This window comes from Trichomycterus rosablanca, chromosome 1, assembly GCF_030014385.1.
Source record: "Trichomycterus rosablanca isolate fTriRos1 chromosome 1, fTriRos1.hap1, whole genome shotgun sequence".
Taxonomy (NCBI): domain Eukaryota; kingdom Metazoa; phylum Chordata; class Actinopteri; order Siluriformes; family Trichomycteridae; genus Trichomycterus; species Trichomycterus rosablanca.
Genome location: NC_085988.1, coordinates 44,697,768 through 44,712,375, shown reverse-complemented (window position 1 = coordinate 44,712,375; position 14,608 = coordinate 44,697,768). Strand labels below are relative to the sequence as shown.

General features: G+C 39.2%; 1 protein-coding gene across 1 annotated transcript; it reads right to left on the bottom strand.

Annotated features, from left to right (window-relative positions):
- Positions 1-1,292: 1,292 nt before the first annotated feature.
- Positions 1,293-12,054, bottom strand: gnb5a (guanine nucleotide binding protein (G protein), beta 5a). The gene is made up of 11 exons (XM_062993341.1): positions 11,648-12,054; positions 9,742-9,878; positions 8,553-8,594; positions 8,387-8,463; positions 7,973-8,105; positions 7,726-7,869; positions 6,000-6,091; positions 5,788-5,836; positions 2,836-2,932; positions 1,626-1,792; positions 1,293-1,454 (listed from the first exon to the last, which is right to left on the bottom strand). The coding sequence occupies exons 1-11, from the start codon at positions 11,757-11,759 to the stop codon at positions 1,443-1,445; spliced, it is 1,062 nt and encodes a 353-aa protein (XP_062849411.1). The 5' UTR covers positions 11,760-12,054; the 3' UTR covers positions 1,293-1,442.
- Positions 12,055-14,608: the final 2,554 nt, after the last annotated feature.

Below are 14,608 nucleotides of genomic sequence, written 5' to 3'. Positions count from 1 at the left end.
GACCAATATATGCTGAAGAGCACATTCTAATGTATACGTCTAACTGAATAGGGACAGTTTGCATATTAGAATAATTATTTATAATTTGCACAAACGTCTCTAAATTTCCACTTTGATGCTTTGCTAATTGAGACTTAAATTAATACACAAGCCTCCTACAAAGATCTAGACAGTTTAAGTACAATTTAATTTTCCATCTGTGTTTTTAAGTTAAACACTGAACTATCACAACACGTCGATACATTTTCAGTAGATATGCTTACTAATTTAAGTTGTATATTATTATAATATAGTCAGATTTTACCCAGATGGCCTAGATAAGAACAAAGACTAAATTACAGAAGTTTATAAGGACAGGGACAGTTATATACCTCTTAAGTGTCATGCATTGAGCCTGTAACCCACAGTCTTACACCACAACTTTTAGTGAGGTGCTTTTAAGGTCAGCTTGCTGATTTGGCCCTTTCTGTATAAGGTAAAAGTACTAGGATTAGAAATGAATCGCTTACTATAATTCTTTAATATAATAGCAATGTACCACTTAGGTTTATAGCAGGCATTTCAATCCTGAATCACCCAAATACCCTAATCAGTTAAAATCTTTGTCAGCTATCTACCAAACAGTGGCTTGAAAGTGTAAGCAAAGCTGTAATTAAAGAGGTGCATCCGATATCGGGACAGTAGTTTCCATGTTACATGATGCTTTCATTAAATATCATTACATCAACAAGTAATTCATTACATACATCTTTTTAACATTTAGTTTTAAATGTCATTTAAAAAAAGAAATAACTAAGAAATTGTGTAGGAATCCAACCCCAATGTGTGACCTTTGCAGACTAAAGGTGACATTGCAGAAGTATACAGATAACTGCAGTAGCTTAAATAATATAGGTCCATACTATGCTGTGACTAAACCAATAGAACAGCGGGCATCTACATTACCTTTTACTGCATCTTTAAATTACAAATGTAAAATAAAAGCTTCATTATTATATTTCTAGCTGTACTCTGTATAAACATGTAAATTCATTTCATATAAGCAGTCTGGTTAGTTTGACTCATAGTCAAAGGTACCACAAATGCCATTTGCCATATGCAGTTTGTTTTAGTACTATGGATTTAAAGAAAATTTTTATGCCTGTCCCAAAATACATGCAATCCATAAAATTTTGAAAAGTATTTACTAAGATAAACAGAATATAGTAAGCAATTGTAATCAAATTGTGTGTTTCTGGCCAAGTTTCAGTCCTGGATATATTTAACAAACTGAGATAAAGTTGTGCTCTGTCTGAATATTTCATCCTGTTTTTTATTCTACTGTGCATTTCTTATAAATCCCACATTTTAAACTTCCAGTTCTTCTAGTCAGTCTTGTTTCAATGATGATGCCAGACAGCACCTAACAGGCAATGCATTTCACTCGACCGGAAATGTACTTCTCAAGCCCAGACCTGCAAAGACAAAAGTGTAAGATAAGAGGCAAGTGGGGCGAGTCTCTCTGAGCATCTCTATTAGAACTGGAAGCTAATACAGTCTGAACAGGGAGCTGTTCTATCAGAAAGCATGACAATCATTTATTTGTAAATAAATCACCCTGCAATGTATGTACATTACTGTCTCACCCGTAAAGTATGGTCCCAGGAACCTGAGCAGAACGCTGTCCCATCTGGGGAAACTCGAAGGGTACTGACTCTATTCTCATGTCCAAACAAAATAGATACACGAGTTCCCTTTAGAACATCCCACACATTGATGGTGTAGTCATTGTATCCACCAAATAGTAGTCTTCCTGCAATACACAGTTTATATCAACAATGTGTAGCAATGATAACACAAAATACAGTGCTGTAAAAAGAAATGGTATTCTTTTTGATTAATCTTAGTATGTCTAAATACTTTCTGTACATTGATAGTCTTTTGCATTACTGTAAATTAATTATAGCCCACTGAACTTTGCTGTACTATGTTAAAATCGACAATAGATACAGTCCTGGTAAAAGACATTGTCTTGGTGGCAGCGTGTGTTTCTCCAACATACCAATATAAGCCTCCACATTAAAGATACCTTCACATATAGGCTGATCACCCATGCTGTGGACACTAATGCAAACCCGTACCATCACAGATGCTGGTTTTTGCACTTTTCGTTGGTAAAAGTCTGTGTGGTCTTTTTTCATTTTTGGCACATACAAAGTTTTTTTCCCCCCAAAACAAGGACATATTTCTACTGTCTTTCTGTTTATCTTAGATAACTTCTGGTTCAGAAAACTTGCCAGATTTTCTGTGCAAATACAGTTTCTGGTTGCATTACTGCATGATTTTCCAAAGTACCCCTAAGCCTAAGTCCATCATGGTAGCATGACCACCTGAGGGCTCAATGGTCATACACATTCAAAAAAAAATTTCCAACTCCCTTTATCTTTCCATGATACTATGAACTGTAAATGGTTAAAGAAACATTGTCTTTGAACTGACTGACAATTCTCTCACAAAGTTTGGCACAAAGTGGTGAACCATGACCCATTCCTGCTTGCAAAGACTAAGTCTTTAGTGGATGCTCATTTCATTATCAATCTTGATGACCTCACCTGTTACCAGTTAAACTTAATTGTGGAACCTTCTAGAACAGTGTTATTTGTATAACTGTCTTATTTTGCCTCTGTCACAACTCATTTTAGTGTTTTTATATTTATAAAATACAATTAGGATTCTTAATGAAAACACTTAAAAGGTTTTCTTTGTACTTTTTATTAGTTAAATAAAACTTTTAGTTTATGTCATTGTGGCTGCAACAGTACACACAATTTAAATGGCAATATTAATTGCACTTACCACTGAGGGAGAAGTCTACACTGGAGGCTCCAAATATGATGCTCTCCTTGGAATAGATTGCCACTTCTCGGTCTGCTCTCAGGTCATACAGACGACACTAAAAAACAAAAAGTTTTTAAAGGGGCAGCAGAAGAATATTCATCTCTCACAGGAATAATTTCAATGATTTATTTCATTAATTAATCATTTCGTAACCTCAAATGATATTAGGAAAAGTATGTGATTGTAAATGTATATCTGGCAACCTGCCAACCCGCCAACCATGCTCTTCCACCTTCTTTTCTCTGCACTTTCATTCATTTCTTAACGTTTTCTTTAAATTAGGTTAAAACCAACAGATGTACTGTATCCATTATTTTTATTTCACATTGGATTGAACAGAAGCATTAATTCTGACAAACTAAAATGGCATGGATGAAAATATTGGTACCCCCAACTTAATATTTTCTAGCACAGCCTTTGGAGTCAATGCCCGCAATTGAGCATTTTTGCACTTTGCTGGTAGTTTAAACCACTCTTCTTTAGTAAATTGTTCTAGCTCTTTCCGTTTAATGTTTTTTTTTCATAAATTTAAAATGATTTAAATCAGGACTCATAGCAGGCCATGAAGATCTATGTTATGCTAATAAGGCACAGCTTTCTGCCACTGGGTTGTATGTTTTGTTCCAAAATGCTTTGACAGTCTTCTAACTTTGTATTCTGCACAGATTCAAGGCGCCCAGTGTCTGAGGCAGAACAACAACCCCAAAACACCACTAGGCATATAGTCTCAGTGGCCTTAATCTTCTTAATAATGTTGGCAAATGTGGTCACCTGTACAGTGTATCACAGAAGTGAGTACACCCCTCACATTTCTGCAAATATTTTATTATATCTTTTCATGGGACAACACTATAGACATGAAACTTGGATATAACTTAGAGTAGTCATTGTACAGCTTGTATAGCAGTGTAGATTTACTGTCTTCTGAAAATAACTCAACACACAGCCATTAATGTCTAAATGGCTGGCAACATAAGTGAGTACACCCCACAGTTAACATGTCCAAATTGTGCCCAAAGTGTCAATATTTTGTGTGACCACCATTATTATCCAGCACTGCCTTAACCCTCCTGGGCATGGAATTCACCAGAGCTGCACAGGTTGCTACTGGAATCCTCTTCCACTCCTCCATGATGACATCACGGAGCTGGTGGATGTTAGACACCTTGAACTCCTCCACCTTCCACTTGAGGATGCGCCACAGGTGCTAAATTGGGTTTAGTCCATCACCTTTACCTTCAGCTTCCTCAGCAAGGCAGTTGTCATCTTGGAGGTTGTGTTTGGGGTCGTTATCCTGTTGGAAAACTGCCATGAGGCCCAGTTTTCGAAGGGAGGGGATCATGCTCTGTTTCAGAATGTCACAGTACATGTTGGAATTCATGTTTCCCTCAATGAACTGCAGCTCCCCAGTGCCAGCAACACTCATGCAGCCCAAGACCATGATGCTACCACCACCATGCTTGACTGTAGGCAAGATACAGTTGTCTTGGTACTTCTCACCAGGGCGCCGCCACACATGCTGGACACCATCTGAGCCAAACAAGTTTATCTTGGTCTCGTCAGACCACAGGGCATTCCAGTAATCCATGTTCTTGGACTGCTTGTCTTCAGCAAACTGTTTGCGGGCTTTCTTGTGCGTCAGCTTCCTTCTGGGATGACGACCATGCAGACCGAGTTGATGCAGTGTGCGGTGTATGGTCTGAGCACTGACAGGCTGACCTCCCACGTCTTCAACCTCTGCAGCAATGCTGGCAGCACTCATGTGTCTATTTTTTAAAGCCAACCTCTGGATATGACGCCGAACACGTGGACTCAACTTCTTTGATCGACCCTGGCGAAGCCTGTTCCGAGTGGAACCTGTCCTGGAAAACCGCTGTATGACCTTGGCCACCACGCTGTAGCTCAGTTTCAGGGTGTTAGCAATCTTCTTATAGCCCAGGCCATCTTTGTGGAGAGCAACAATTCTATTTCTCACATCCTCAGAGAGTTATTTGCCATGAGGTGCCATGTTGAATATCCAGTGGCCAGTATGAGAGAATTGTACCCAAAACACCAAATTTACCAGCCCTGCTCCCCATTTACACCTGGGACCTTGACACATGACACCAGGGAGGGACAACGACACATTTGGGCACAATTTGGACATGTTCACTGTGGGGTGTACTCACTTATGTTGCCAGCTATTTAGACATTAATGGCTGTGTGTTGAGTTATTTTCAGAAGACAGTAAATCTACACTGCTATACAAGCTGTACACTGACTACTCTAAGTTATATCCAAGTTTCATGTCTATAGTGTTGTCCCATGAAAAGATATAATGAAATATTTGCAGAAATGTGAGGGGTGTACTCACTTTTGTGATACACTGTATATCAAGCTCATGGTCCTGTGACAATTATGTCAAGAATTAGGATAGTACCTTTTTAACTCAGACAACTCAGCAGAAATCAGCAAATAATTCTGTTTGCCACATTCAATTCTTATTATGCAAGGGATCTTCAAATAGTTTCCGCACTTTTATATTTTCGTTAGAAATGGTGAGGGCGGGAGGAGTAGCAATTCATCATGTTGAAAGACTGAGAGAGAACTTAGTCCGGATTTAGCGCCATGTGATTTCCACCGTTTTGGACCGCTCAAAAAAACTTTAAGGGGAAGAAGATTTTTATGTGATGATGACATGAAAGCAGCTATGCATCAGTGGCTACTCGCTCAACCAAAACATTTTATGCTGATGGCATTTGGTACGACGCTGGGAAAAATGCAACAGCCGGTGACTAAGTAGAAAAGTGATGTCATTTGTTTTTAAAATTCTTAATAAATAGAGTTTTAAAAAGTGAGGAAACTTTTTTATAAAAATGCAATGGCACCAATATTCAGCCAAATTAGGATGCGAAAGAGGAGAAAACTCACAGTAGCATCATCTGAGCCAGAAGCAAATGCATCCCCACTAGGATAGTATCTATAGAAGAAAAGCAATATTCATTAGTCATAAAAACAAAAAAGCCATTTTGGCATGTAACGGCGTAAGTATTATCTGCTACATAACAAAACTAAAAACCCTCTTTGATTCCACTGAAAAGCTTATGGGTCAGACAAAAGGATATGCCAGAGGCTGAACTCACCGCACACTGTTAATGTCTGACTCGTGTGTCTCGAATGACTGGATGCACTGTCCTGTACGCATATCCCATACATTGGCCTTTTTATCACAGCCCTAAGACAAAAAGGAGAAAAATAACAGGTCATCACACAAGAACAATGCCTATAGGACTGGAAATGACAAAGCTTTGCTGTTTTTTTTATGTATTTCAAAAATCGTATTTCATAGATGGTATTGTTGAATAAACAGAAGAGAAAAAAGATATATGCCATAAATGATCTACCAAAATGACAGCTAAAAGAGACAGAAATGCCATTTTTCCTCTTAGAAATTAGACCCAGTCATGGTCATTAGGAACTGAACTCACAACATCTGACTTTGTGCATCAGGTCACTTGCTAGGATGCACCGATCCAACTTTTTCAGTTCCGATACCGATCCGATACATATACTTTGCATATCGGTCGATACCGATACCAATCCGATACCATTGTTGAATTAATAAACCGTATACTTTATCATGTGGGAAAGACTTAAGGCATCAGGATTGACTTAAACATTACTAAGTTTGCAAAACAAAATATAATTAACACAGATATAAATGTACTGAACTGCTATTTATTTGTCAATAAAATAATAAACAATTGTGCAGGACCTTGGCACAGCATTCAAATTCTAAATAAAAAAGGCAAACTTCTTAAGTGTTAATTAAATGTATCAGCTGAAACTGAAGTAGTTACACAAACAGTAATCAATCTTATTTTTTAAATATGTAGTGTAAACAGTAATTCAAAATCTAGCAGCGGAAGAAGAACCTGAGAATAAACGAATACATTGGTACAATACAATCAGTAATCAAACACTGTTCGAAAAGCTAGGGAGCTCTCTACATGAACGCATTTTACGTCATCCTGTGCGCGCTCCCGAGAAGGAGGCTGTTCGAAATCTTCTCTCTTTCTCTCACAGAAAAATAAACATGGCTGACAGTGCGGACAAACGAATGGAGTTATTATCAAACGTAAATAAAATATTACTGATTTTTAACCTGTATAAACTTGTACCGAGTGTTTTTATTTGCAAGTTCGGGCTTGTCAGGAAATGTAACCGTTATCGGTACCTGAAGGGAGGTGTTATATTGACGTTAGCGTGCTGTGCTACCTCAATTCATTGGTTTTAATGGCAAGATGCTAAACGCGAAACCCGATGGAAGTGCTGTCTAAGTAGCGCGTTCGAATAATATTGACTTATTAGAATCCTCTCTACTGAGGCAGCGTATCGGCCCCATGGATCGGCCTAATTATCCGATACCCGATCTATCTCATTTTGGTAATATCAGCACAGATATCCGATCTTAATATCGGATCGGTGCATCCCTACTATTGATGTCACTACTCATATTTTAATAGTTCTTCCTATTATAAAAATACAATCTTGTTTTCTTTCCTTTCCTGGTTGATTTGGTTTAACACTTTAAACTCTTTTTTTATATTTATTTTCTGGCACCCAGCTTAAACTAGCCTCTTGTTACTGTCTGTAAGGAATTTGATATGTTCTCCATGTGTCTGTCTGGGTGCTCCAAGCTTTCTTTCAAAAGCACTTGTCATAACTGAAATGGCTACCTCTTACTAACAATGATTGGAGTCACTGTTCTGCTTAGTACCACATCATGTCACTATGCCGTCCTGAGAATATAAAAGGAAGAAAGAGACACATCTGTGATGTATTTCTGATATTTTCTGGAATTCTAACCCCAGAGACGAAGGTATTGCCAGTCTCAGAGGGGGCGAGGTCCAGGCAGAGCACATCAGCTGCATGACCATGGAAACTCTGTAGCAGCTGCCCACTTTCCACATCCCATAACGCACAAGTTCCATCACCACTCGATGTCAGGATCTAAAATAAGAAGCAAATCAATGAGACATTTCCTTGATCACACAGTTTTTATAAATTCTTTGGAATTTATAGACACATTGTTTTCAGTGTTTAGGTTTTGGACCTGCATGTCTGAGTTGGTAAAGCTGCAGGCAGACAGATAATTGGTGTGCATGGCCACAGACTTCTTCTTGGCTGCCAGGTTCTCATTCTTATCCAGGGATAGTGGGTATACTGAACACTTGTTGTCAAGGCCACTGCAAAACACAAACAGCTCACTTTAGAAGACAAGTTACAAAGAGAAAAGACATGCCAGATGCTGCTCGAGTGGACGAATAACGAATACACATTTGTTCATTTCCTACAAAGAAATATGTGTTTTAATCATTCAGTTACAGAAGAGGTTGACCACCATGACATACATGTCCCCTACAAGTGTATGTACACTTCTGCCTTTTATCTGTAATGGCAAATACATAATTCTGGGCATTTCATAGCATTTCTGTAAAAGGAAATAAGGAAAGGGCAAGGTTCTCACCCGCATGCTACTGCACATCCAGAAGGCGCATAAGCACAGGCCATCACCCATGTACATGGCATAGTCACTGCATGCTCCTACAAAACAAAGAAACCTAATTATATACACATATACTTAAAAAAATTAATGAATTTGAAATAGTCTGGCAATACTGTAAATAATTTACCTTGTTGGTTGTAAAAGCATCCCACACTATCACCTTTCCATCCTACAGAACAAAAAAAAACATCATTAACCCAGTTAACCCAAGGTCTCTTACCTTGAAAAATTGCATAGCAATACTCCATTTATCAAACTTATCTCTGTTTACTCCTACATGGTGTGGGATCTGGAAGGTGATTGGTTATACCTGAGCAGGTTTATAATGATTACTTAAACAAACCAGGTATTTTACTAAATACATTATAATTGTAAAAAATTATCATAATATTTTTTTTTTTTTTTTTTTTTTCCTTTTTCTCCCCCTTTAGCTCATCCAATTGTTCAATTTGCATCGTGCTTCTTCTCGGTCTATGCTGAACCCTGCCCTGACCGAGGAGATCGAAGCTAACCCATATCCCCTCCGAAACATGGGCAGCAGCCGGATGCATTTTTGCCACCCACACATTGATGAGTGTGGCGCCACCTAGCGTTGCATGCGGAGAGACACACCATAAGGGCACTCTTCCTCATCTCTGTGCAGGCGCCTCTAATCAGCCGACAGAGGTCGTAATCGCATTCTGACAGAGAGAGACCCACATCCAGTTCTTAGTCCCACCCCCCAACTGAGCAACCGACCAATCGTTGCTCATACAGCCACTCAGCCTCAAACCGGTAAGGCAGAGCTGGATTCGATACGAGGTACTCAGAATCCAGCTCTGGTTGCAGCGTGTCTTTTTTTTACCGCTGCGCCACCTGAGCGGCATAAATTATCATAATTTATCAGATTTTTTTTTAATTATGATGAGGGTTATAATGTGTGAATAAAGTTAACTAATTTGCTTTTTACTTTCATGATATAATGTGTCAAAAAGCAATGATTTCAACAGGGTATCATCATTTTCTATAGGAACTGTAAATATACATCTACAATGTATCAATTAATTTGCCTAATCTTATAATACATTAAAATGAATAAAACATATTTTCACAGCACTGTAGGAAAAAAAGTCTCTGAGGGTCATGAACAGCGTACGATCTACATTAAAGCCACAGCAATTAACCAGCTGCTGAAGTCATTTCCTGTAGAGAAAGTGGCTCCCTGAGGGATACACAGTGCATTACGCTGGGTGTAGAAGCCATTTATTCATAGCTCAAGACTGCATTTATACAGGAAGAAGGAAGTCAAGCTGGAGAAGCTTAAATGTGGTGATTACCTGGGACGAGCTCACAATTCTTCTTTTGTCTTTACACCAGTCCATGCAGAGCACTTTATTACCATGGCCTTTTAGTGTTCTCCTCGTCTTCATTACAAACTGGCCAAGTGCCTCCACCCTTTCTGCCACCTGATGCACTGGGTAATAAAGGATTTCTTTAGCTTTTTTTGTATGGTAATATCTTTACTCTTTCATGTTTAAGAAAAATTTGGCAATATTTGCATCAATTTATTTATAGATCTCTGTTTTAGACAATTTATATGTTGTTTTACACAATTTGGGCTTTAGACCATTTAAAGACTGCTTTGACTGGGGTGGGGGCAGTAAAACATAATGGGTGGGCATGACTTTAGCCATATAATGAAAGCCAGAGCTATACTCAAAGCTTGATTTGAAGGGGGAGTGTTGTAAGGGGATCCCAGTACCCCAGTATATTAATAAAAACACAACATTTGGATTAATGTATTTTTATTATTATATCTTCATCAACCGCTTTATCCTGATCAGGGTCTGGTTTCACCATTAAAAACTGGGCACAAGGCAGGAATACCCCGGACAGGGTGGCAATCCATTACATGGCTTTAGTCACCCTCCCACAATCATAGCCAATTATGTCTGTAAGTTGTTGCCTAGCCGGCTGATGGTGGCCTAGCGTAATAGGCCCCTGCGCCACATGAGCGCCATGGATTAATGTGATGTCATTAAAGATGTTTGATAAGCTAATGAGATGCCTTTTTGGAACATAATTACTGATTATCCTGTTTAAAGAGAGATTTTCAACATTGCACCTGTCTCGAGTCTTTATACCAAAGCCTACTAAATCTAAGATGATGCTGGGAGCTAGCAGAGGCTGTGGTGGTACAGATTTTTTTAAATAATGCATCAGGAAACAATGAATTATTAATTATCAAGTTTTATTATTTTAGTTTTATTAAATGCAAAATGCTCAAAATATGCAAAAAAATAGATAGACTAAGTTATGGTAACAGGCAGAGCTAACAGATATTAGCTGCCAATAGTAGCTCATAATAAAAACAGGCTTATAAGGTAAACAAAATATTAGAAGTAATTTTACTTAGAAATGTGAAAGGAAAAGTCTATCTAGCAATAAATGACCAAAATTAAGAAAGTGTGTGAATGTGAGTTTTAAATTTGAGTTAAAATAGCTTTTCTAAAATAAGTAAAGAAATGATTTTAAACTGAACCTTAAAAGGCGTTTTGTGATTGGTTTAGTTAGAAAAAATGCACAGGTTAAAAGAAAAATAGCATTTAAAAATCTGGGAGGTGAGTTACTGCCACTAAAAGCATTAAATGTAGTTTTACTTTACACATATTGATTGTTGACACTTAAAATAAGGTTAAAATGACGTGAAAATAACGTCACACGTTTACATGGACACGCGTGGAAACGGGATCAGGTGTGAATTTGTGTGATTCTTCCATAAGCCGCCTCATTTAAGTGAGTGATTGGGTGAGTGTGTGATGCTTTGTATTTATTTGAACCTCACTGCTTGCTGCGACCCTGGTCAGGCTGAGGCCATTAAATATTAATGCAAATGTTCCACTCAAAATGTTAGGCTACTGGCTAGATAACCGATATACGATTAAAAAAAAAAAACACTAAACACTGTGCTTATCATACTGTGCAACCAGTTGTAGCCACAGGATGCGTACTATTTTAACATAGCATACTATTTAGTACAGTAGGATGTAGTATGTAGTAAGCGCATCATATCCATATAGGTAAACACAGGCTAAAAATATCCACTGCGTATCAGTAATGTACAAAAACACGAATTCCTCCTACGCAGAAGCAATTTAGGTCTACTTATTTGAAACATAATAATAAATTGACTGTATAAAAGCAGAAATAGGGCAAAAATATCTCATTTGGTGGTGTACTTACGTTCCACATCGTGCAGTTTGGCCCGCTCCTCTTCCAGCTTCGTCTTGAGCGTCTCCGACTCTGATTTCAGCTTCGACATGGTCTCGCTCGGCTGCACTTCCTGGGCAGCCATATTTTCCTACAGAGATGTAGGATTTTTTTTTTCACCTTTGATGAACTGCGTTAGAACGAATATTTTCCAGCTGAAACGGGCGAGTTTATGAAAGCCAATATGTATCCCAGCCTCCGACTGATGCAGCTGACGTGACGTCATCGACAGGATGCCCTGTGTCCTGTATCCAGCATCCTCCTCAGTGGCACTCCAGTATACCCGCATCAGTTCCTGCCCTCTTTCCTACTCCTGCCCGCCTCAGCCTGCTCTTACTGGCCAATAAATCATTGGAACAGCAAACATGACGCAGAGCCAGTCTGTATCTATACATTATAATACACAATCATGTTTATTTATCAGCTAAATGTGATATGTGTTCTATCCGCTGCAATTGTGTAGTCATTCAAAAGCAAGGCGACTCCTTCAGTTCATCAAGCTATCTCCTCAGAGGATTTACAGAGCTATTTAATATTTATGGGTTGCCATGGTGCCAGGTAGAGATAGAATTTAAGCAGAGGTAACAACTGCTGTAATTCATTTTAGTTGCTGTTATGTTCAGTCAAGTCGATTCCAACTCTTGGCGACCATATGAATAGTGTTTCTCCAGAATATCTTGTTTTCTGTCTTTAGGCTTCTTAATGGCTCATTCATTGTTCCTCTTACTGCATCCAGTCATTCATCCTCCTAGTTGAACAAACAAATACACAGTGGTGGCACAGTGGGTAGTGTGGGGACATTGTCTCAAACCTCGCTTCAATTCACTGTATAAGAACTGTGGCGCGTTCCTGTAGTGTTCACACTGGTTCCTCTGGGTACACCATACTACCTCTAGGTATTCTCAAACGTTGGACTGGCTACCTCAAACTTATTGTACAGTGGGGCCAAAAAGTATTTAGTCAGCCACTGATTGTGCAAGTTCTCCTACTTAGAAAGATGAGAGAGGTCTGTAATTTTCATCATAGGTACACTTCAACTATGAGAGACAAAATGAGAAAAAAATAATTCAGGAAATCACATTGTAGGATTTTTAAAGAATTTATTTGTAAATTATGGTGGAAAATAAGTATTTGGTCAATAACAAAAGTTCAACTCAATACTTTGTAACATAACCTTTGTTGGCAATGACAGAGATCAAACGTTTCCTGTAAGTCTTCACCAGGTTTGCACACACTGTAGCTGGTATTTTGGCCCATTCCTCCATGCAGATCTCCTCTAGAGCAGTGATGTTTTGGGGCTGTCGCTGGGCCACACGGACTTTCAACTCCCTCCACAAATTTTCTATGGGGTTGAGGTCTGGAGACTGGCTAGGCCACTCCAGGACCTTGAAATGTTTTTTACGGAGCCACTCCTTCGTTGCCCGAGCGGTGTGTTTGGGATCATTGTCATGCTGGAAGACCCAGCCACGTTCCATCTTCAATGCTCTCACTGATGGAAGGAGGTTTTGGCTTAAAATCTCACGATACATGGCCCCGTTCATTCTTCCCTTAACACGGATCAGTCGTCCTGTCCCCTTTGCAGAAAAACAGCCCCAAAGCATGATGTTTCCACCCCCATGCTTCACAGTAGGTATGGTGTGCAACTCAGCATTCTTCTTCCTCCAAACACGACGAGTTGAGTTTTTACCAAAAAGTTCCATTTTGGTTTCATCTGACCACATGATATTCTTCCAATCCTCTTCTGGGTCATCCATATGCTCTCTGGCAAACTTCAGACGGGCCTGGACATGTACTGGCTTAAGCAGGGGGACACGCCTGGCACTGCAGGATTTGAGTCCCTCTCGGCGTAGTGTGTTACTGATGGTAGCCTTTGTTTCTTTGGTCCCAGCTCTCTGCAGGTCATTCATCAGGTCCCTCCGTGTAGTTCTGGGATTTTTGCTCACCGTTCTCATGATCATTTTGACCCCACGGGATGACATCTTGCGTGGGGCCCCAGATCGAGGGAGATTATCAATGGTCTTGTATGTCTTCCATTTTCTTACAATTGCTCCCACAGTTGATTTATTCACACCAACCTGCTTGCCTATTGTAGATTTACTCTTCCCAGCCTGGTGCAGGTGTACAATTTTCTTCCTGGTGTCCTTCGACAGCTCTTTGGTCTTGGCCATGGTTGAGTTTGGAGTCTGACTGTTTGAGGCTGTGGACAGGTGTCTTTTATACAGATAACGAGGTCAAACAGGTGCCATTAATACAGGTAACGAGTGGAGGACAGAAGAGCTTCTTAAAGAAGAAGTTACAGGTCTGTGAGAGCCAGAAATCTTGCTTGCTTACTTATTTTCCACCATAATTAACAAATAAATTCTTTAAAAATCCTACAATGTGATTTCCTGGATTTTCTTTTCTCATTTTGTCTCTCATAGTTGAAGTGTACCTATGATGAAAATTACAGACCTCTCTCATCTTTCTAAGTAGGAGAACTTGCACAATCAGTGGCTGACTAAATACTTTTTGGCCCCACTGTACCTCATTCATTGTTCCTCTTACTGCATCCAGCCTTTAATCTTGTTACAGACCATCCTCTTTCTATGCACTTCATATCAAGCAAACACATTTCTTAGTTAAACATACCAATACACAATGGTGGCACAGTGGGTAGTGTGGGGACATTGGCTCAAACCTCGCTTCAATTTACTGTATAAGAAGTGTGGCGCGTTCCTGTAGTGTTCACGCTGGTTCCTCTGGGTACACTATACTACCTCTAGGTATTCTCAAACGTTGGACTGGCTACCTCAAACTTATTGTACCTCATTCATTGTTCCTCTTACTGCATCCAGCCATTCATCTTGTTACAGACCATCCTCTTTCTATGCACTACATATAATGCAAGTCTGACTAGGAGCAAACATGTTTCTTTGTTAAACATACCAATTCACA

Excerpts from the sequence above, each read along its gene's own strand:
- gnb5a (XM_062993341.1), bottom strand. The coding sequence starts at position 11,759 with ATGGCTGCCCAGGAAGTGCAGCCGAGCGAGACCATGTCGAAGCTGAAA. Across the intron at positions 9,879-11,647 it reads CAAACTGCACGATGTGGAAC|TGCATCAGGTGGCAGAAAGG; the intron begins GTAAGTACACCA and ends TTTATTACCCAG. Across the intron at positions 5,837-5,999 it reads TCAGACATTAACAGTGTGCG|ATACTATCCTAGTGGGGATG; the intron begins GTGAGTTCAGCC and ends TTTCTTCTATAG.